General features: G+C 47.0%; 1 protein-coding gene across 6 annotated transcripts in view; it reads left to right on the top strand.

Moving 5' to 3' along the window:
- ARNT2 (aryl hydrocarbon receptor nuclear translocator 2) overlaps positions 1-23,527 on the top strand; it is a 201,615-nt gene that overhangs the window by 43,409 nt on the left and 134,679 nt on the right. For all 6 annotated transcript variants that reach the window (XM_028851222.2, XM_028851228.2, XM_028851224.2 and 3 more), the window contains exons 2-3: positions 4,718-4,832; positions 11,661-11,708. In XM_028851222.2, the coding sequence (XP_028707055.1) occupies positions 4,718-4,832; positions 11,661-11,708 (163 nt within the window). The remainder of the gene's footprint in view (positions 1-4,717; positions 4,833-11,660; positions 11,709-23,527) is intronic.

The raw sequence follows: 23,527 nt of genomic DNA on the forward strand, positions 1-23,527 counted from the left end.
CATAACTCCAGGAGGTGCGTTGCTCTGCCCATTTTGCAGATAGAAAACCAAGGCACAGAGAGGCTAAGTAATATGCTCAAGGGTTATATAAAAATCACACATACATACACTTATAATGTCTGCTTGGAAAGACATTCTCTTCTAGGGGAAAGTAACAGAGGAGAAGGAACATTTCTTCTGCTGCATCATAAATAATTGGCTTTCCTTAATACTCACAATAACCATGTGATGTAAGTATTTTCCTGAACTTACAGAGGAGGAGTCTGAAGCTTAGTGAGGTTCAATAGCTTGCCCACAGACCCCATGGCTAGATGGAGTGCCCCAAAGCATGAACATGTCCTACATGCCATACAACTTTCATCTGCGCCTGTGATGGAGAATCGTGGCCTTAGCATGTCTCTTGCTGCCCCAGGGAAGAATAGTGGCCTTAGCACGTCTCTTGCTGCCCCAGGGAAGAATAGTGCCCTTAGCACGTCTCTTGCTGCCCCAGGGAAGGTGCCTCTGCCTGGGCACCACAAGGGACGGGGACCCCACAGTGGGTGGCCAAACACATAAGAGCCTGCTCTGCCCTTCACTAGCCGTGTTACAGGGATCAAGGCTGACCAGTCCCTGCCGAGTTTCCTAATCTGTAAAATGGGATGAATTTCCATTTACCTCATAGGGTGGATGTAAAACTTGTACAAAGAAGATGGCAGAGTGCCAGGAACACAGTTGGTGGCCAACATAAATCTTAGTTTAGGTAAAATTTTATCATTGTTCTTTAAGCCAATCCGTCCCATTATTGGACACTTACTATTTAAAAGGGGCTTCCCCTTCCTCTGTCTCTGTCTCATTCATTCATTGCTTCTAGTTCTCACCAGTTATGTATACTTTCTCCTGTCTTCCACATGAAACCCTTTAAAAAGTATTATTCTATTTGTGTCACTCAATTGACATATCATTAAATTAACACATGCTTTGGGGAAAAAAACTAGAATATTCCAAAAAACAAGAAGAGCTTTTAGGAGAAAATAAAACCCACCTGTAATTCTCACAACACAAATAGCCAAGTTTTACATATTAGTGTATTTCTATCTGCCTTGTAGTCCTTTTTCTGTGCATAGAACACATGCACGCGCACACACACACACACACACACACACACACACACACCCTCCCTCTCATCTCCCATCACAGTGAGGGAGAAGCTATGTTTGTGTTAGGTCCAGGACAGCGGGGAGTGTGTTTGCTGTGTGTCAGGTGTACATGTGCGTGGATATTCTAATGTCTGTTGACACAGACTGCTGAGCTCTCCTCTGGAAAGGCTCTACTCATATACACCCACAGCTGCAGGGTATGGCGGTGGCTGCAGTCACCCTGGAGGTATCCGAAGTGTGATTTCCTCCCTATACAGTGCAGTGGTCAGTTCTCTGTGAGTGAAATTCAGAAACCCTGGAGCAAATCAACAACTGACTTACAGGGCTGCTCTTCATCTGAAGGTTTAGCTTTCTTTGATCTATTGATACCAGGCCTTATCTTTCGGACTGTCACCTCCCACCTGGTCAGGGACCTTCCTAAGCCACCTTCTTTGGGTGGACATTCCAACAGCTTTGCTTGCTTGAACTTGAGTCACAGAGAAAAGATGCCAGATTTAGGAAGTGGGTAGTTACCTTTCCAGGGAAGGCTGACAGCTGACACATTATAGATATGGACATAGATTGCAGAGGAGAGAGACTTGTTTTCTCACTTTTGTTTGAATTTATTAAGGGTGGCTCCTAAAAATCAACATTAGAGAAAATATTTTATCTTTAAAGTCAATTTTAGTCTCATCGATTGCATTTTCTGTTTGGCTTATTTCGTATCCAGAACACTTAGTTACCAAAAATAGCATTTGATAAAATGAGGCATCCATTCCTTAAATAAACTTTTTAAAGTAGGCATAGGAGCAGATTCCTTGACAACAGAAAGAATGTCTGTCTTAAACCAGCAGCTCATTCCGGTTAAATGCAAGGCTCAAGCAAGATTGCTTACCATCAGCATAATCATGATCATTTTAACTATTGTTGCTTGAGTGTTTTGTTTTCCCAATCACTACGTTAGGCTCATCACATACCTTGTCCTTAATTATTAAAATGCCCCTTCAAGGTCCATATTATGAACATTTCACAGCTGACACTTTGACCTAGAGTAGCCCCGTCACTCATAGCTAGGAAGTGTCTGAGTAGTGATTTGAATCCAGATATATTTGACTGCAAAGTAGTGACTTTCTTTTACCTCACGATAGGTCATTTTTACTCAATATTGCTCTGAAAGTTCTGGCCAATGAAATAGGACATGAATAAAAGAAACTACACATGAAATAAGACAAGAAAAAGAAAGGTCACTTGTGGGCACCCACGCAGGTCATCTAATTTCTCTTTGCCTTGCTCCCTTCATCTGTTGGAGGAAAGAAGTGACTAGGTTTTCAGTATTCCTTATCCTTTACCCCACCAGCCAAGGTTTTGGGGAGCTTTACTTTTTTCAACTTATATTACCAGAACTATTGGCATTTTTGTTTTACCCAAATTAAATTCAGGTGATTGGAACAGAGAAGGGATGACAACCTTTCTAGGATTACCAACAATGGCTAAGATCTCCTCCAGCCTGAAATTTCAACTGGAAGGCAGGAACAAGGTAATGGCTTTAAAATACCAAAACTTGTGCTGCTTAGAACATTAGCTGAGCAGGTGATACGTTTTTAAAGTTTCCACAATTAGAGGTATTTATGATATACTGGGATAACCAAAGCTAAGCAAACTTCTTTATATAGGTAGGACTTCTCAATATGTTTTTAGTGGACTTTGGAATCTCCAAGAAAGGGGGTAAGTGCACAGCTTTTTTCTTAACTTATTTGACCACAGAACTCTGTTTCTTGGAGAATCTTAAGGGGCTGCTGTTCTGTGGAACTTATTTTAAAAAGTAGTGACTTTCATTGTCATCTGTCTTTGTTCTAACAGTGATTCTGCCCTTCAATTTGGGGACATAATGGACTCAATGTGTTTTAGCCTCCATTTCAGAAAAATATAAATATTTTATCAAAGCAGGCAGATGATAAGGTTGTTGGTTTATTGCTTTTAATACTGTCTAGCTGTCACAAACTCAGTTATCTAAAGGGGAGAGAATTACTTTAAGAGGAGGATTTTTTTCCCTTGAGGACTTTTCGATGTGTACCTTGGTTTAAAAAACAAACAAAAGTGTGGTCATTCCCAGAGTTTTATGGACACAGCAGAGTGACTAAATTAAGATTTTGTTGATTGTGAAATTGTATTGTGTATTGTAAAATTCTTCTTCAAGAGTTTTGAGTGGGATAGTTCAAGTTGAGCTTCAAATGTGTTTATTAAACATACAGTGTTTTGGGGCATAACTGTGGGTCAACTGTCACAGGACTCCCTGAGTTCTGCTGAAAGGAAACAGAGCAGAAACCTACACCAGCCGTGTACTGTCAACATCACTAGGCATCTCTCTCCACTAAGAAGGGCTCAGATTCCTTATGTATCCTGACCCATCTTTTTTTAAATACATTTTTGTACATTGCTGCTTCCCTTCTTCCCCTGGGTAAAAGTTGAGCTAAGAAAAGCTAACACTGTGGAAGTCCTTCCCAACCACAGTGAACAGAATCACAGAGGCCATGTGAAATATTTGTCGAGCCATGGAATGGTCTGAGAAAGGGTGCCTGAGCTCAGGAGCTCTCCATTAGGTAGGAAAGAGAGACTTCTTAGTGTGGTTTCTTTGAAATCAGGGATGCTTGACATGACCTTAATGAGCTTCCAAAAGTATCTGGCTTATAGGAAATAATGTCTTGGCCACAATGTGCAGGAAAGGTACTCTCATTTAGTGCCAGACCTTCTTGTTCTTTAAATTAATATTTATTCCTGGAAAGGTCCAGCTCTGGAGATACAGGAAGCGTCAGCCTGGCCTGCTGTAGCCTGAAGTGATGCTTTTAACACCCTGGAGCTCACCGTCCTCATCAAGAACAGAGGGGCCAAGCAGGGCTCAGATACTCAGGGCTTCTGAGTCCAGAGTAGGCATGGCAACCAGCCTTTCTGCTTGAACACGAACCCAGGGCAACAGAGCGGGCAGCGGCGGGCACTGCAGCAGGGTGTTGCCTCTTGGGAGTGTGCCCCGTCTGGGTTACCAGGAGTTGGTTCTTTCCCTCAGGCTTTGGCTATGTGCTGCTTAGAACTTAGTGTCAGTGTGATCCTGCTGGGCCTGGCTCAGGCCATCTGAAAGGAGAGGGCTCGCCTGTTATCCTGCCTGAGCCTCCAAGCCAGATTTGGCAGCACTGCTGCACCGAGCTCCAGCCCCTGTGGGCTGCAAAGGTTCTACCCTGGTGCTGTCCATTCTTTCCTCCTTCATAGATGGTGTGCAGGAATTCCTTTCAAAAGATTCCTGTGCATCTTACCTGCCTCCAGGTGGTCAGGAGACAGGAGTCCCTTATGAAAGCTGCGAAGCTGTTTTAATTCTGTTTAACCACAGTTCCGATCAGTAAATATGAGAGTACTGCCAGAGATACTCTTTTCCAGAGAAAGAGGAAAGACTTGTTCTAGTTGCATAGCTGATGATGGCAGAGTGGCCTGCTGGATGCAGGTCCCTGGGCTCTCCACGCAGGTGGTGCTTCTGGTACCACATGACAACTTTTCTTGCCTGTTACTGGGCTTTTCTGGCATTGACAAAACCTCTTGTCTTTGCTGAATTCCAGAAATGGCTTCAGACATACCTGGATCTGTGACATTGCCCGTTGCCCCCATGGCGGCTACTGGACAGGTGAGGATGGCGGGGGCCATGCCTGCCCGTGGAGGAAAGCGGCGTTCCGGGTAAGTGACCTCAGCGTTTCCAGGAATTGGCTTAATAAATGTTGAGCAATGCTCTTGACCTGTTAGGAAAATATTGTTTCTCCCCGTCCTGTAGAATAGAAGCGCAGCAGTTTGCATCCTGTTTAGCTTTTGCAAGATTCCTAAATATGCACATGATTTGCTTCTAAGTGTTTTGGGCCTCGGCACCCAGCTGGGGACTTCTGTTTGCTTGTCCTTGTGGTGAGAATGTGCTTTGTGATCCTGCTGGGCCTGGCTCAGGCCATCTGAAGGGAGAGGGCTTGCCTGTTATCCTGCCTGAGCCTCCAAGCCAGATTTGGCAGCACTGCTGCACCGAGCTCCAGCCCCTGTGGGCTGCAAAGGTTCCACCCTGGTGCTGTCCATTCTTTCCTCCTTCATAGATGGTATGCAGGAATTCCTTTCAAAAGAATTGGCTAAATCTCAGTGCCTGAAGACCAGACCATTGGCATTGTCTGCTGCTCTGCTAGTGAAGGTGGTAATAATACTAAGTACTATTGTTCTAAGTGTACTTGTTCTGATAGGGCCAGAAATATCATCACTCTTGAGCAGATGGAACCAAAATTGCACCTATTAATGATCCATAATGTTTGTGGCTGTACATAGACCTAAAAAACCAGCCAACCAACCAACCAACCAATCAACCAACCAACCAACCAACCAATCAACCAACCAACTACCCACCAACCATCCAACCAACCAAAATCCTGCAGGAAAAACATGACGGACATTTTCAGACTCAATATATCACCTAGTCCCTTTCTCCTGTTGAATCCATTTTATTTTCGATGCACTATTTGATAAACAAGGTTTCTCATGAAGTTGAATCAGTTTGTACTTTTAAAGCAATTTCTGATAACACACGGCTCCTTGGGAATGCAACTGTCCGGTTACAGCAGAACCCACTTCTCACAGCCCAATGCCGATAGGGTAGGCCCGTTTTTAGGTGGTCCAATATGATTCTTAAAGGGAACAAAGGTGGAGTCAATAGGAAATACCAGGATCTGAGATGGAGTGTGGCTAGAATGCAAAAGCATATTCAGCCTTGTAATTTTAGGTTGGAAAAAAGACTGTTACGTGTGTTGTGTAGTCTCTAAAGGAGGGCCTGAGGTTTTTATGATGAGAGAGGGGGTTAAAAAGCCCAGCAACTGAGCTCAGTGGTGATGCCAGCTTTCCCTGTATTCAGCACGCTCACTGCACTCACTGGGTGCTGATGCAGCCAGTTCTCTATCTGCAGCTGCCACCATCTTTACAGCGAGACCAGCAGAGCTATGATGAGCAGTGTTGGGGCCTGGGGCAAAGCTCTGCAGATCAACTCTGTAATAAATGATGTGGCTCACCTCTGGGGCTTCCTGCAAACCCAGCCATTCTTGCTAACTAGGTGCTAAGCTCAGCAGTTGCTAAAAGAAGACGAGGTGTCACCATATCAACTTAATTGATTTTTTACAATTCCAGGCCTTTTAAAATTATTTTAAATGTCTATGTGCACGCTAACTCGCATTCCCTGAGGACAGAGCCCCATTGCTTGCCCAAGTCCTTTTCCAGAAGAGGCCAGCACAGGAGTCTGTGATGAGGCAGGTGGGCTGAGTCAGGACCAAGTCCAGGCAGAGATGCTCAGGCCCAGACTAGTAGTTACAGGACCAGGGACTGTCTCTGTGCTGGGAAGTCACCTCTGAGCCTCTGCCAGGAGTTTCCTCTTCCCCTCCTGCAGGGCCTGGGCTGCGGTGAGCCGAGGCTACTTCCCTCCTTGGTCTCCATGTTTCTGGCCCCAGCCTGGTGTCCACACCCTGATTTGTGGTTGCTCCTTGAGCTGCTGATTTGACTGGGGACACAGTCCCATTTCTTTTTATTTTATTTTTAGAGACAGGGTCTCGCTCTGTTGCCCAGGGTAGTCTTGAACTCCTGGCCTCAAGCAGTCCTCACACCTTGGCCTCCCAAAGCGTTGGGGTGACAGGCATGAGCCACTGCATCTAGCTTCAGTCCCGTTTCTGAAGAAGTCCTGCCCCACTGTGCTTTCCTTCTCGGGTAACACACATAGCATGGCACTGGAGGCAGATGTGGATCCTGAGCAGGTGGACGCAGAACCTAGCATTCCACTTAAAGCCTGGGGAGTGAAACATCAAGAAAAGCAATGAGAGAGGACGGAGGATGAGCAGCAATTGCTGACAAATCACCCAGGGGCGAGGGCATGACCTGTGGAAGGCAAAGCAACCAGCTTGACCTCTCTAGGGTACTTGTCCTCCACCATCCTCACCCCTACTTCCTTTTCCCTGACGGAGGGAGGGGGGCAAACAAACTATGATTCCACTTGCCAAGCCTCAGTGGCTTAGGGATGTATCCTGTGTCTAAGCAAAGAAACCTCCGTTTTTACAGGGCTGTTTCCATAGTAATTCTTGCATCTGACGTTTTTACATGTTTTGCTGAAATTCTGTGATTGAGGTCACCGCTGTTCTAGAAGCTCATGATAATAGCTCCTTCGACCACAGCCTAAACACTTAGCTAAGTACAAAGGAGACCCTGATGGAAGTCACTCACTCTCACTGAAATGCAGGTAACCCCATGGCAGGCCCCTGCTCCTGTGCCACGGCACGCATTTCCCACTGCCCTCCCTACTGATGGCATGGTGTGCTTCCACCTCCTTCTTCCTTCTGAGAATGTGGGACATGGTGGAGAGACTCAGAGAGAGAGGGGAAAGAAGAGAGAAGGGGAATGGGGGTGGTGGAAGGGGGCAGTGGCATTGGCAAGGACCTTCCCACACCCCCATTCCTTGCCTAGGTCTTCCCACTCTGACCTGATTATTCTGGTGGAGGGAAGTATCCCAAATTTTCAGGATAACCCTGCTTCCCATCCTAGTGTTTCAAAGCCAAGTAAAACCAACATCTCGCAGTTGAGATCCTCCAGGCCTCTCGCCTGGCCCAGCACTGTGGATCTTCATGGTTTAACTTCCTTCCCACTTCCCTGACAGCCTTCATCAGTAAGCGTCTTAGCAAGCTGCCTGCCCTCCTAGCAGTTGAGACTCAAGGTGAAGGCTCTGAAGTCCCAGATTCTTTCAAAAGTGATTCCACGTGCGTGGGAGAAATGAGCTGAAGCAAGTCACCTGGAATGCACGTTTGTAGTAACCTCCTTGATCTCAGTGACAGTGTGGTGAGGGGTGGGGGGCTTCCTTGGGGACAAATTCAGTTAGGGGGAAGCAGAGGTGACCAGTTAGGGTTTGTGACCATCCCAAAGCTAGCCTTTGATGGGGATGGAGGGTGGAGGCTGAGGGCAGGGATGTGTCAGTCCCTTTCCACTTGGAGTCTGATCCTGGGCTTCTAAAATAGCATCATTGAGGAAAAACTATTTTCAAGTTACTTATAGCCAAGAGACGAGCATCTCCTTCTAAGGTAACCCTGGGAGCTGCTGGAATGTGGTCAAATTATAGGTATATTTCTGTAAGCAGCTGTTTCTCTTGGTGAGCTTTTATGTGCTAGCATTGCTGCAGTCTGGGCTGGCCAGTCCAGGCTCCAAAGGAGGAGCATTTTCCAGCAGCCCTTGACACTTCACTTCTTGCAGAAGCTTTGGGTTGGCCCGGGATCACTCCTCTACTGTCACTGTGGGACCAACCCTTTTATCTCACTAGAGCATAAGTGACTTCTGTTTAGTGGCTCATATTTGATGAAGCATTATTATGATTACAGTAACTGTTAGGCAGCTTCACATCACTCATTCCTAACTAATTGCAAGTTTGGAAATGCCTATCATGGCTTTTCATCGAGGCAGGCATTCAGGCTCATTGACAGAAAAGTACAGTAAAATGCATTTTCAGCCCCCTTTTTGAAGACTCTTCTATCATCCATTCACTGTGCTGAATTAAGGTGAGTACAATAGGACTTAAAAGTCATATTTTGATTTCTCTCCTTTATTATCCAGATGTTGCTGTATAATAGAGACACATAAAAGATATAAAACAAGATTTACTTAGACTTATAGCAAAGAACTAGGCATAGCTTATGGTAGTCCTATGTAAAGTAGGGAATCTGAGATAGTGATAGGGGTCCAAAGCAACAGCATCTTGGCAGGTGTGGCTCTAAAAGATCCTTTGTGTCCTCCAGGGTTGCCTTGTTTTCCATGTTGCTGATGAGCCAGTGAGATTGTTTTTGGGTGGATTGAGTCATGCTGAGTATTTAAACATTTGTGTCCTGATTCATCTCCTGGTTCGCCCCTGAATTCCTAGAGCCGATGGCTGTACGCGTGCACGGGTGGCAGGCACAGGATCTTGGCCCCTAATTTTCCCAGACAAATGCTGGTTCCCAAGTTCCCAGAGGACTTCAGAAGACTCTGGGTTTGGAGCAAGGCCATCTGTTTCTCATACCCTCTGCTTGATTGAGCCACAGCTGACCTGGCCAACATGGGATTGTTTACCACGGGGCTCACTTCCTTATCTGTCTGGTCCCACAAAGGGCTGGGTAAAGAACAGAACTCTTTGCGAAAACAAAGGTGACCAACCATTGTGCTGGGTCCAGGACTTTTCCAGTTTTAGCATTGAAGTCCTAGATCCCAGGTATCTTCATTCCTATACTGAGAAAGTCAGGATGGTTGGTCACCTTAAACACCCCAAAGATCATGCAGGCTGAGGACAGAGGGCTGGCTTATAAATTGCATTTTGCAGGAGTACTGACAATCATACTCATACCAACTTGAGCTAAAAGGAATTTTAAAGATAACTGTATGTCTCATACCCACCTGTGGTTTCATTAAATGCTTGCATGAGTTCTTTGGAATGTTGAAACTGCTATTTCTTTCTTAACGCTGAAATGTTTTTGACAGCACGCATGGGGTGTTGTTAAATAACCTTCATGTGGACGGCAAAATCGCTCTTCCCCACAGTGAACACTAGGTGGCAGCGTAGTTCTGCGACTCTGCAGAACACCGGGTGAATTTGATTACAGCATTTTTGGTGGTTACCTACCCGATGTAATTTTCCGGGAAAGGTGGGGTGATGGCTAAGTAATTATGCAGAATATTGATAGCTTTGATCCATTTAGAAAGTCTTGCATTCAGCTCCCACTTGTCCACAACATCGGCAACTCTACAGCTGCTGCCTGGTGCCTGGTTTCCCAAACTACCTTGCAGAATTGTGTGTGTGTCTCTCTTAGTGGTGTCTGTAAGGCCCTTTAACTGTGCTTGTTTTTTTCTTATCACTTTTCTACCCCATCTCCTGTTCTTTTTGTGCATAGGTATTTCTTTTATCATTACTGTCATCTTTTCCAATCATGTAACTCCTTTTGTTCTTGTACTGTTAGTATAACCCTTATGTCCGAGAACCAGAGATTCCAAATTAGCAGGGGATCCTATCAGTCATTCCAAACAAAATAAGGCCAAGATTAGGACTTCGGCTACGCTGTATATAAAACAAAACAAAAACAAAAGATACTGATTTTAAGAAGAAAATACTTATCTGCCTTACCTAATTCCAGTCCCTAAGTCCCTCAAGTTGCCCCAAATCCCCTAGAGACGAGGATTTGTCTTGCTGGGAGCTTCTTGGATGTGCCCGTGCAAGGATGGCTTGCCCTGTGTAATCTGGCCATTTCCTGGTAACCTGGGTGTCCTGTGCCTTCTCCAAGTCACTCATTAGCCACTGAAGCCCTGCCCTTAGAGCCTGAGGGTATGGGTCACCCTTACTGGGAGGCCAGCAGCTCTAGAATCTGTAGCAGTGGTCATTAAATACACAGTTCATTCTGATACTGAACTGTTTAGGCAAAGAATATCCCAATCCAGGCTGCCAGGCAGACTGGCCTTCCTTCTGCTTGAATTCCATGGGAACTATGCCTCATCCAGTCCACCAGGGCTACAAAGAACAAGATGGGGAATGCAGTGGCTCTGAGACTTTCTCTTCAAGGAGCTGCACTAACCCTGGATGTCCAGGAGAGCTCAGACATCTGTATCATTTTTCATTTTGTTTCCCCAAGGACTCTGGGTACACTTGACACCAATTAAGTACCCCCTCTGCCCTAACATATTCAAGAATCATGTGAATTACCGTTAGAGAGACATGATTTTTTGAGAAGAGTTTAAGATATTAGTTCAACAAATATTTATCAAGTCTTTTTGTCTTATATTTACACTGAGAGGCCCAGTAAAAGGTGAGTCTGAATAATTACTTGGTGAGTTTCCATAGGCACAGCCTATTTGAATAGCTTGGGCCCCAAACAGGCATTTTCCCCTCAACAGCCATGTTTTTGGTCCTGAATTTAATAGGGCAAGGTCTTAAATGTCCTTTTCACTTTGACTCATCAAGACCAGCCACATTTTTAAGCAGTACAACTAGTAGTATGTTCTCTTTCACTTGTGATCCCTTCATCCTGACAACTTCTGTTTTCAAAATCCCATGAGCCTTTTCAGGCTGTTAGTATACCATAAGACAAAGTAAGAAAACAGTCTTAATGTGGAATAGATGATGCAGAGTGGAGCAGGTATTCCCAAAGATGGTGAGAGACAAGGAAGATACACCTTTCCATCGTAGCCAGAGCAATCCATTGGCCGCTAAGAGTTCTGAGAAGGGAATGGCGTATAGAGTTCTGGAGGGACGAGTTGATACTTGAATATTCCCAGCCATAGAATTAATGTTGCTTAGACTGAAGGCCTTTCATTTTGCCTCCTCTTGTCTTGAACATGTTTGATGACTGTGTAGAGATATTGCTTGTAGCACTGCCAAAGGTTGGGGCCAATGGATAGCAGTCCTAGTGAATAAAGCTCCTTTTGTTCCAGCAGCTCCTGTTACCAGTTAAAATGTTCTGCGATAATCAGTGCTCACTTGTGATCTTGACTTTTCAGAATGGACTTCGATGATGAAGATGGTGAAGGCCCCAGTAAATTTTCAAGGTAAGTTTATTTTATTTTCCTTAGACTTAAAGAAGCCAATAGCCAGCAATCGCCTTAGTGAAAGATACAAGAATGTAACGTCTTTTGTCACTGAAAAAGCCATTGCCTATAGTTTGACCATCTTCCTAGTCCCTCACTCTGTGGCAGTATTTGGCCCAGTGGCAGCTAGCTATAGATGATCAAAAGGTAAGTAACCAGTTATTAACTCTGTTTGCTTTATAAGCAATGAATGTCAATTTTAAGGATTCCTTTTAAAAGACAATAAGGCTTTTTAAAAAGTATTTTTAAAAGCCTTTTAAAAAGTCCTATGACTTTTAGACCAGGCGTGGTGGCTCACACCTGTAATCCCAGCACTTTGGGAGGCTGAGGCAGGTGGATCACACGGTCAGGAGATGGAGACCATCCTGGCTAACATGGTGAGACCCCGTCTCTACTAAAAATACAAAAAATTAGCCGGGCGAGGTGGCGGGCCCCTGTAGTCCCAGCTACTTGGGAGGCTGAGGCAGGAGAATGGCTTGAACCCAGGAGGCGGAGCTTGCAGTGAGCCGAGATTGCGCCACTGCACTCCAGCCTGGGCAACAGAGTGAGACTCCATCTCAAAAAAAAAAAAAAGTCCTATTTTAAAAAAAGGAATCTATTAAAATTATTTTCATTGCTTATAAAGCAAACAGGAATTCATTCTTGCTGAATAGCCCTAGAGTTCAAGTTTAGAAAAAACTTTCAAGATAAGTCTTCTATTGCTACCATGGAAAATAAGAAGAGATATGAGAAACCAGGGCAGCTGTATTCTGGATGCAGGATAGAAAACTGGGTTTTCAGTTCTTAAGAACTGTGTTGCCCTCTGGCCATGTGACAGCATCTTTATCTGGGCTCTGCGGGGCCATCCTGAGTGCAGACCACCTCATGGAGAGTTTGCTGGATCACGAATGTCCATGGGGTTATATACATTACATACATGAAGGATAAGGCAGGCCCAATCCCATGACTCTTTTTTTTTTTCCCATCTTGTTTAAGATATGGTAGGAAGTTTGGCAATGTTGACAGGAGGGCACAAATCATTCCATCATTCTTAGCAAAATTCACATCTGTACCCACTTGCCTAAGGATGGGCCTGCCTTGACATTCCTCCCCACTAGCCAAGCCTCCAAGCCTTCCTAATTCTTGGTCATTGATGGACTTGAAAACTTGCCATGGGTGATGGTTACTTTTCTTCTGTGTCCATGGTCCGTAGTTTGGGCTGATGGCCTCAGTTGTTTTGGAGGAACCACGTGCGTATTGAGTCCTGGGCCCCCTGAGTTGCCCTAGTTTTCTCCCCTCATGGTGGCCGTTTTTGGGGATGATTCCTTTTACAAACTGCATTGCGATTGTGAGTTCAGCACACTTTTCCACCCGTTCAAGAGGGACATGCATCTCATTACTTCCCACAGATTCCCAGAGTCTCCAAGTCCATAGTAAACTCTCATCATGCCATACACTTTCCTCCCCAAAATCTTTTCCTTCCATCTTTCAGCTTCTGCTTTGCTTGAAACAGTAGAGAGGAGTTGGAGAACATTTTGGTCACTAATGACCTTGAAGTTTCTAATCAAAACAGGACATGAGTTTCAATAACAAAAGCATACGTTGTTTTCCCGTGGTGCAGACAGAATGGCAGCTTGGACATCCACCCATTTCTTGGGATACATTTTAATAGCAGGGTGTGCTTTCTTGCTGAAATGGAAAGAAGGGCACATACTTCCCTGCCCCAGTTTGCTCTCATTGTACACAGCCTCCCTCTATGAGGAAACAATGACTTTGATTCCTCCATGTCAAAATTCCCCTTGAGATAACATTCCATAGCATGCTAACCTCAGGAAATGATGATTCCTGGGGCCTCAAAACATAAAGAGGAAGAGAGATGAGGAGTGACGTTTTTTTGACATTGAAAAGATCAGTGTCCGTGATGAAATAATAGTGCAGGAGTACAAAAAGCTCTTGTATTAGGCCCAATCAGTAAGAAACAGAAACTCTACACTCTGGGTAACAATCTCGTGAGCCTGTCTGTGAGTTCGTTTTTATACAGTCAAGGTTCAAACCCAGGCATCTATGAACCATATCGCTTCCCCTGTGAAAAATAAGGAAGATAGGATGTGTTTCCAGCATGTGCTGTTACTAATAGGAATGAGTTTGTAAGACCCCAGAGGCCACTTTATTATGTCACATAGGCTTAGCTGCTGGGCCCTCAGTGAATGGGCTCGTGGATGCATCTGAGCTGCTCAGCACTAGGAGAGATGACTGAGTCCACCCTCATCCCTCCACTTTGCTGTGACTGTGGCTGCTGTCCAGGGGAGGAGTGGAGAATCTGCTTCCAATTGGCATGGAACACCCCAGTGCCTCTCCTGTTGACTTTTTCTCTTCTTACAATCACACAACGGAAGCCCCTTCATGTGAGGCCCTGGAAGAGATAGAGGCTGCCTTGTGAGCCAGTGCCCACCGTAGTTTGCTGACTCAGAATCTAGACAGGGTGCTGTGCCATGGTTTCTGTCTCTTGATGTATGTGTGCAATCAGCTTTTCCAGCTTTTCGCAAGGGGGCTTCCAAGTTTAAAAGTCCTGCCCATCATAAGACCTCATGTCTCAGTTTTTAATTTGGGAAGTATGGTCACAGTCACAAAGGAGCGCAGTTACAGGAATTTGGTGTGGTTCCTACTTTAGCATAGCCAGGCGCGTCACAGCAGGCCTTAGATGCAACAAAGTAGTAGATGTGAAGTTGCCACTGCTGTGTGACCTCAGGTGCACACACACACAAGCACGCACATGCGTACGCCCATACGTGCACATGCATTCCAGGATCCCGCCTGCCAGTGCCAGAAATGGTCTCAGGCCCGCTTCACCACATCCCAAGGCCTCAGCTCTTTCTCACACGTGGGATTCATGCCGTTCTGGGAGCTGTGATATGCAGAACGTGGCTCTGCCTACATTCGAAGTTTCCTTCCCCCACATAAAGTCACGGGGACCTGGGGGACAGAAGCCAGACTACAGTGGGCTGAGGACTGATTGGAAGATGAAGACATGAAGATATGTGAGAACAACTCTTTGAGCAGTTTGGATGTAGATCAAAAAGGAAGGAGTTCCGGGAGGGGTACTTTGTAAGGATGGGAAGACAGTGAGTGCATCCATGTGAGGAGGGGAAAGAATGGGATAGCCAGAGATTTGGAAGGCTCAGGAGTGAGGCTGGGGAGAGATGGGTTCAGAGGATGAGGAGAGAGACCCAAGCCCACAGAAGGGAGTACTCATGCTCCAAGGCAGAAGGAAGGAGCTGCGGGTGAGGCCAAGTGCGAGGCTGTGGGTGTATCAGAAGTGGAGGTGTTAATTCTCGTGGCTTCCATTGTCTTGATTAGGTAGGAAATGGAGCTGTGTGCCACAGGTGGGAAGAGGCTTGCTATTGTGTGGCAGAGCGAAGTTTGGGGTGGCCCTGGGTTGAATTCACAGGAAGGAGGCTAACCGAAGACAGAGATGTAAAAACTTTAGACCCCATTTGAGATTTTGTACCACCAATGTGAGGTGGCGTCATTGTGTATAAGTGCAGTTTCCCTCCAGCAATACCCAGCGGAGTGGATACAGGCGATGCAGGCTTTTCTCAGACTCAGGGTTGAGAATTAGGGCAGGTGCCATGGAAGGACAGGAGTCGAGGTGGTTAAGGTATCGATGAGAGGGTGGTTGAAGAGGCCAAGCTGTGGGTCCAATGGCAGAGGGAGTGAAGGGCAGCTGGGAGTCCGGAAGAGTGAGAAGAGAATGAAGGATGCCAGGGACGGGAAGTAGCAATGCAGTCCAAGAATAGTTCTAATTTTGTGGGAGTCTGAGAGGGCTGGAAAAGTAGGAAGTTGTGGTCAAATAGTGAGAAGCCACCACCATGGGAGAGGCTGGCTGAGGTCTGGTAGAGGAGGCGGAGGTCAGTCCTGGGGGCAGAGGCATGGGGAGACAGATGGGTAGGTGTGCATCACCCCCTGCAGAGGCTGTCGTTGGGGGTGGTCTAGGGGCAGGGGCTGACTGTGTGGGTGGGCAGTGGTGATGATGATGAAGAGCCTAGAAGGTGGCAGAGATGGATGGCACGAGTTTCAGAGAAGGCCTTTCTGCCAAGGAGGTGAAAAGGAGTGAAGTCGCAGAGCCAGCCTTTCTTCCTGGGCTCAGCTGAGAAAGCAGCCTCCGCTGGGAGCACTTGGCTTGACCTCACTCTTGGAATTCCAGTTATCAAGTCACTGATCCTAACAGCAGGTAGTGATAAACCCTGTGTCTTTGGAAAAATGCTGATTACACTCCAGAAAGTGTTTCTCCAAAGATGATCCTCCTGGGCAGCTGGTAGTGGTGCCGCACCCTCCTATAGTGAGGTCAGCACCAGTCCCTCCTGGTTCCTGTGCCTGTGTGGATGGTCTTGGTGTGCCTGGGAGGCAGACACCAGTCCCGCCCAGCATGTCCTGCAACCTTACACTCAAGCAGAGGCCAAAAGCCTTTTCATCAGTCTGAGTGGTTTGGGGGCATCTTCCTACTTTAACGGCCCCTTAGATGAACATTTTCTAGGGAGTCCCAGGATACCTTCTCGTACCTGCAGCTGGGGTCAGCTGCCACCAGTACGTGGAGGCATCTTAAATATTGTTTCACAAGGGGCACTGTCACATCCCAGAGCTGCCATCTGTAGGGTCAAAAGTATACACCCGCTCATCAAGTGCCTTACGTGTGTGAATGTATGCATAATGTTTCATTAAAACAAAGAGAGGAAACAGTCCTAACTGTCTTTTTATGTTACATTTACAACTTGGGGACAAACAAGTATGCACTCCTCAAACTTTAGTTCTTGTCACTGTGTATTATCTGTGTATTTTTGCTCCCTTCAGACTCATTCTGCACCCTTTCTCAAAAGACCCTAAAGACCTTCCAAGGAGTTCTCATATCTGTTACTGAGGATTCGGCTCCAGTGCTTGGAGCCTCCTAAGAGCTTGGACTCAAAATCCCTTATCGATGGGCTTCCTGGCCTCTCTTTAACCTTTTTAGAAATGGCTGTAAGTGACCCCGTTGGCTGTTCTTTGGTGAGATTGTAGCACTCGATTGCACCAGTACAAACTTATGCCTTATATTTTGTAGAGTTAGACAGTGAACCTCTAAAAGTAAAGATACTCGTCCAGAAAAGCTTCTGCAGAATTGACCTTTTGTTTCTCATCGCGCCCCTTTTGGTACATCCCTTTTGGTTTTGTGTGGTATTTAAGCTTGTAGGCACTTTCCCTGCTGGCTTTACAGGTTGTGGTGATGTTTTAGTTTTAATCATTCCTGCTTTGTGAGTAGGTATCATGACCAAAGCTCTGTTGATAAGGAAAATATGCAAGGTAGGCGTGTCCTGCAGAGATCTTTCCTGGCAGAAAGAAAAGAAAACTGTGGGTTTCCAAAATTCTTAGTCTGAGCATCTTAGCCTAGAGAGTGGGTTACTCTGTTTCCAAGTGAGAAGATGCCTAAAGTATTTCCAAGGCAGAGAGGGTGAACAGGCAGCAGCAAGGAGTGCCCCTTTTTTCATCTGACCTGATCTTATCAGTCACCATGTGTGGGACACACTGGATGGGCATGTGAGGTCCTTGTAAAGCAGGAAGAGATTCAGCCAAGCCTTTCAGATGTTGCAGAGCAAACCCCAAGATGAGCCCTTCCAAACTTCCCATGCCTCCTCCCTGCCTCTACAGTCTCAGTTCGTATGAACCAGACAAGAGTTGCAGATAAGCTGAGTAGAATCTGGTACAGTGTTGCCTATGAGCAACTAAAGTCCATGTTGCTTCAGTGGGTTAGGGTTACGGTTCGCGTTAGGGTTAAGGTTAGGGTTAGGGTTAGCACACACTGGAATGAAAGATTTTGTAGGAGGGGGTGGCTTTCTAACACCATGCTAATATGGATGGGTGAGTTCCTTTTTTTTTTTTTTTTTTTTTTTTTTTTTTTTGAAACGAAGTTTTGCTCTTGTTGCCCAAGCTGGAGTGCAATGGTGCGGTCTCAACTTACTGAAATCTCTGCCTCCCGGGTTCAAGCGATTCTCTTGCCTCAGACTCCCGAGTAGCTGGGATTAAAGTTGTGCACTACCATGCCCAGCTAATTTTTTGTATTTTTAGTAGAGACAGGGTTTCACCATGTTGGCCAGGCTGGCCAACCTCAGGTGATTCGCCTGCCTCAGGCTCCCAAAGTGCTGGGATTATAGGCGCGAGCCACTGTGCTCAGCCAGGGTGATTTCTTCATACAATACGTTTGGCTCTCATATGATGGACCTGCACCTTGATGTGTTTCTTACCATTTTTAGCTAAGCTACCCCCTTCAGTTTTTCTGCTAGAGAGATTAACCTTGATTTGAAATGATAGTGCCTGAATAACACTAGAGGTTTTTGGAGAGAGAGGAGGAAATCAATTCTGGGATCTTAAGTAGTCCTGAGCTGTGTCTGTTTGGAAGCTGCTAGGCATATTCTTCTCCCATGAAGCTTTAAATATATTTGCTCCACAGTCTCTCCAGGCATTCTAGCTCTGAACTAGGACCAGTTAGTACTCTGCTGGGTAGAGGTGGTGAGAGAGAGGCAGCAGGTGACTGGCAGGCCTGGTCCCAGTCCTGGTAAGTCAGTTTGACCCTTGGAGCCTCAGCTTCCTCCTCTGTAGGTAAAGGAGGTATTTCCTGATTGGCGGGTGGGGGGTGGGTTGCAAGGATCGATTGCAGCCAGTGCTGAGAGAGTGCTTGGGAAGCCATAAGTTGCTATAGAAACATGTAAGATGTGTGTCTCACTGGGAACAGGGATTGTCAGAGGTGCTGGGCCTGGGCCCCTGCTTGGGAGGATCTGGGCTTCTCAGACTCCTCCCTGTGTTTTGTGTGAGTCTTGTATTCAGCCTGGACCCATACAGGTATCTTGTAGTTGCCTTGCAGAAACCTGGGCCTTGGATGGCTTCTGGGGAGCAGGATGCCTACCTCCTTCTCAAGGAGAGAACAACCCTCTGCCCTTTCTGGAGCAGCCTCAGAAGCTGGGAAAACTGCCCTACTGAATATGCCTCAGCGGGCCCTCTCTGCAGGTATCTGACCAACCTCCACGGGGCTTCCTGAAGTGGCTTTCCTCTGGCCTTCATGGCTCTTACAATGCCCTGCAGCGCTGCCCAGGAGCGACAGGCCATGAAGGATATTCCTGGAAAGACACAGCCTTCCTTCCCGAGTGTCAGCGAGGTGGGGCAGAGCCAGCCTGTGCCTAATACTGCACCAGAGGCTGCTGACAGTTGAACAGGACTCGTGTGTAGACCCCCACGCAGCCACTCTTGGTCTGATGACTCCCCTGGGCTATCTCTGAAGGCCAGGTGGTATGACCTATGCAAAGGGTCTCTTCCTACAGTTCTGACTTCACCCTGGCTGGTCAAATCTCATGGAGAAATCCCTAGTAGGGGGAGAAGGGGATTGATGCTTCCTTTGCTTGAGAAGTGCTGAAGCCATTTACTGGAATTGCAGGCAGAAAGCCTTGTTTGTTCAGTAACTTGAGCCATGCACAGTTTGGTGAACTGTCCAAGAGCAGAGGTTATCACTGTTTGCCGGGTGAATTCTGAAAAGGAAAAAACTCCTGGTGACCAGTCTTCCAGTTCTGGGGCAATCTGGGGAAATGAGCACAAATTCCGCCCTGAGTGAGGCCTGTTTCCAAGCCCAGTGGCTTTGAGAGTGGCAGCTGCTTGGTGATGCTTCTCCAGGTTGGGGAGAAGCTTTATGTTTATTCTCAGCAGGTCTGTGGTTGGGACCGCTGTGGCCTGGAGAGGGGTATGGACCTCAGGAGGTAGAAATGGATGCCGAGGCATCGTGGAGAAATGTGGTCCTGGTGCCATCTGTAGCAGGGCTGCTCTACAGACCTTCCACATGTGACCCATGTAGCTCTGAAGCTGGCAGTGAGTTGTGATCAGTCGTATTATTTCAAGTGCTGACTTCTCAAATTTGGACCATGGCAGTGTAGGTGGCCTGGCTAGAGCTAGAGTTGGTCATATCTCTCAGAGTATCTTGCATTGGCCCACCTGCTGCCTTGAGGTGCCCACACCTGATCAACCTGACATGAGCAAAGAAAGGCTGCAGAAGCACTTAGGTTTACGTTGTGGCTCCTCTCAGCCAGGCCCTGTGCGGGGCCTTTCAGTGTCCCATTGAGAGGTGACAACATGCTAACAGCCCTTGCCCTCGGCGCCTCCTTGGCCTCGGCATCCACTCTGGCGGCGCTTGAGAAAGCTCCAAAAGCAAGCCCTGGGCCCTGAGCAAAATTTGGAGGCATTATTAAACCTGGCAACCTTAGTTTTCTATAATAGGGACCAAGAGGAACAGGCCCAAAAGGAAAAGTGAGATCAGAGAAAGGCCGCAGCCTTAGTCATGGCCCTCAGACAAACAAACCTTGGTGGTTCAGAGAGGACAGAAAAAGGAGCAGGCCAATCACCCAGTAGGCTTTGTTATCAGTGTGGTTTACTAGGACACTTTAAAAAAGATTGTCCAATGAGAAACAAGCTGCCCCCTCGTCCATGTCCACTATGCCGAAGCCGAGGAGGCGCCAAGAGCGAGGGCTGCTAGCATGCTGTCACCTCTCCAGGTCCTAGGGTTCCTGAGTATTTCCCTAGGACTTTTTCACAGGGAGCTCTCCCCATCACACACTCTCAGCATCCTCTTCTGACCTTTTAGTGTACAAGGGAACCACACAGGGATTGTGTCTGTACCTGCTCACTCTCTGTTGCCCCTGCTTGTCTGTGGGCTCTCTGTCCTGTCCTGCACCCATCTCCAGTACCCAGCGTGGTAACTCCCACACTCGAAGTATGCTCCAGGTGTACCACGTCTGCAGTGATCAGGGAGTGCCCAGCATGGGGCTGTCTCATTCAGTCTGCTTGCTCTGGGTCTAAGGTTCCCTTCCCATAGGAGACAGGAGACTCAACTGCTGTCAACAGTTAAAGGATGCTCTTTATTGAGATCTTGTAAAATTCTCCTTTTGTGTACTTTAATTAAGATGGGTAGCTCACTGTTCAGATTAAACTTAGGAGGTCCCCATTAGGAGCAGAGTTGGAAAAGAAACACAAGTCAGTGTGCAGTTAGTTGAACCTCTTCTTTCTGTGCCTTGATTTCCATAGCTGTGCTCCTAGAGCCAAGCTCTGGGTCCTCTTAGCACAGCAGAGGTGTCTTTGAAGCTGACAGCTCTACCTGTGTCCCCAGCTGTTAATTCTCTGGAGTCCTGGTCCTGCTTCCCTGTATATAGGAGTTAATTTCTTTAATGATGCTATCAGTCCCAAGCAAGCATGTGGGGCACATGCAAGTCACAGATACCAGGTTCACAGGCTCACTCCTACAGCTCCTCCAGGCAGACCCCAAATTGTCCCCTCACTCTGGGGAGGAGATGGCCTTGCCCCAGCAAACATGGTCTTGGAGATACGTCCTTCTGTATTCACAAGATGGCATCATCCCGCCTGCCTTGATGAAGGCTTCAAAATGAAACTGTACATATATATGTGTATGTCACTTATCAAATCTTGTTGCTAAGTAATTGGCAGCTGTCAGTCATTTTGACATTCTGCTGGTAACTCAGTATTATTTCATAAAATATAAAGTGCTTGGAGCATTTTCTGGACTAGGCAATGAATACAATCAGTTTTTAAGCCGTTGCACTAAGGCTATCTTCTTCACACACCTTATCTCGCAGATTGGGTTCACAGAGCACTGTGGTGAAATTGCTTTAGATCTCAGTTTAAGAATCACATGAATATTTTTTTGCCTGCAGAATATTTATAAAGCAAGATGGTCTGTGCCACTATGGGACAAGCTCTTTGGATAGTAGTATTAGAAGCAAGTGTGCGTCAGCCCTGCATTGAAGCAGTGGCCACAGTGACCAGCTGAAGGATTTGGAGACTCAGTGGAAGGGGCTTAAGGGAGGGCTCTGGTTTGTATTTTGAGAAACATCAGTCTGGCCACAACATGAAGACTAAACTGGAGGGTGAGGGTGGAGAAAAAGGCTGGGAAAAGGTGGTTGTTGACAAGGAGAAAAGTAGTGACAGCAAGCAGTCAGCATGGAGTGGAGAAGGTGGGAGAGGACCAGGAAACAGCTGCAAGAGCTTTGACACTGATGGAGTTTTGAGGGAAGGGAGCAATTCCCCGTGTGCTGAATGGAAGATAAGTAGGAATGGCTATTGCCTGGTGATATTGAGGGGTAGGGAGCAGCTGACACGTGGTTGGAATAGAGGACCGGGCTGTGGGTGGCGCCTGATGAGGGAGATCCCAGAAGTCGGGCTGAAGAGTTGGAATGCAGACTCTAGGTGGTGTGAGTGTATGGGAGGAAAGCCGGTTCTCCAGGGTGTCTGGCGGGAGAGTGCGGGGCAGTGGGTGCAGCCCGGGGCCTAACTCATGCATGTACTACCATCGGCAGCCAGGGTGCTTCCCAGCATCTTCCAATGCCAGCAGCCCCAGCCAACTGTCTCTGTGTTCCACCAACCCCGTCGGGCCTTGATGAAGTGCAGTCTGGCGAGGCGGGGGGCTCACCCTCCTCTGAGAGCTCCTCCAGACCTTTCTTGCTGCACTTGGTTGTCTCGTCACAAGCTCCTGGCTAAGGAGTCAAATGCAGGAGATGCTGGTGAAGACCCAGTTCAGGGTGGGCTGCCACCACTCATTTACCTGCTTCAGAGTTTTGGAGAGAAGGAAAAGAATTCCTGTATCTCCTCCAGGGAAGGGTTCCTGAATGCACTAAAGAACTCAACAATCCGTAACCAAATCCCCCTTTTTCATTGCTTTCTTTCTTTATGATTGCCCCGCCCCAACCCATTCTTCTCTGGTTACCTCTATCTACCCCCCAGTCAACAAGCCCTGCTTGATTACGCAGGAGCCATTTCTCCTGGAGAGTATATGCCCCTCCCTATCAGAGTGGCTATGCTCTGTGGACCAAGGGCATTTGTGCTGGGACTGGTGTTTCCACCATTCCAGTGGGTTGGCTGCAGAGTTATCCTTTGTGGCTGGGAGGAGAGCACCAGGCGTCAGGAATTTCCCTATTGGTCCCAGCCTCCATCTCCTCCTCCAGGGCCCGTCTCTACCCTTCCATCTAGGCCTGCCTCCTCACCACCCTCAAATGCTTCTTCCCAATTCCAGGCCTTTATTTGATCCTGCTGATCCCCTCCCCAAAGTAGACCTCCTCTACTTGCTGACAGGTTAGGCCCAGCTCTCTCCCAGTTCCTCCTCCCTACCCCTTCCAGCACCCTCAGCTCCAGGATCACCATCTCCTCTTTGCTGTTGTTCTCTATTGTGGCTTTTGCTTTCCACCTGCCTTTTGAAGCATTTAATCATACTCTGCCTTTCATTTCCACTATGCAAGGTGTATGTTTTATCTTCGTAGTTAACCCCCCACTGCTTGAGGACAGAGTTGGGCATTCCTTGTTTTCTCTACCACTCCTCTGCTCATAGGGTCTGGAAGGTGCACGGTGGATGGCTCAGGTCGCTCTGCAGTGACCTCTACTGCAGTCTCACTTCCCCTTGGTCTGTGTGTTCAGAGGCCCTCAACACGTGCTACTTGGTGTCATCAGGGCTGACTGGCATGTCTGTTCCCCAGTCTGGGAGGCTGGGCTGTTAAGTTCGTTAATACATGCAGTGTTTGGAGGCAGCCCTGCCTGAGTTGTTTTTTTCTTGCCCTTAGTGTCACTCTCATTCTTTGAACACCAGTGAAACCCTAAATCCTGCAGCAGACGTGGGATATATGTTAAGATAATTCTTTTATCCCAAGTAACAGCTTTGTCTTAGAGTCGTTGAACTGGGTTGGCTGTGACTCCTTCAAGCCTAAAGGTAAAAAGCCTGGGTTGGAAACATT

This window comes from Macaca mulatta, chromosome 7 (genome assembly GCF_049350105.2).
Source record: "Macaca mulatta isolate MMU2019108-1 chromosome 7, T2T-MMU8v2.0, whole genome shotgun sequence".
Taxonomy (NCBI): Eukaryota; Metazoa; Chordata; class Mammalia; order Primates; family Cercopithecidae; genus Macaca; species Macaca mulatta.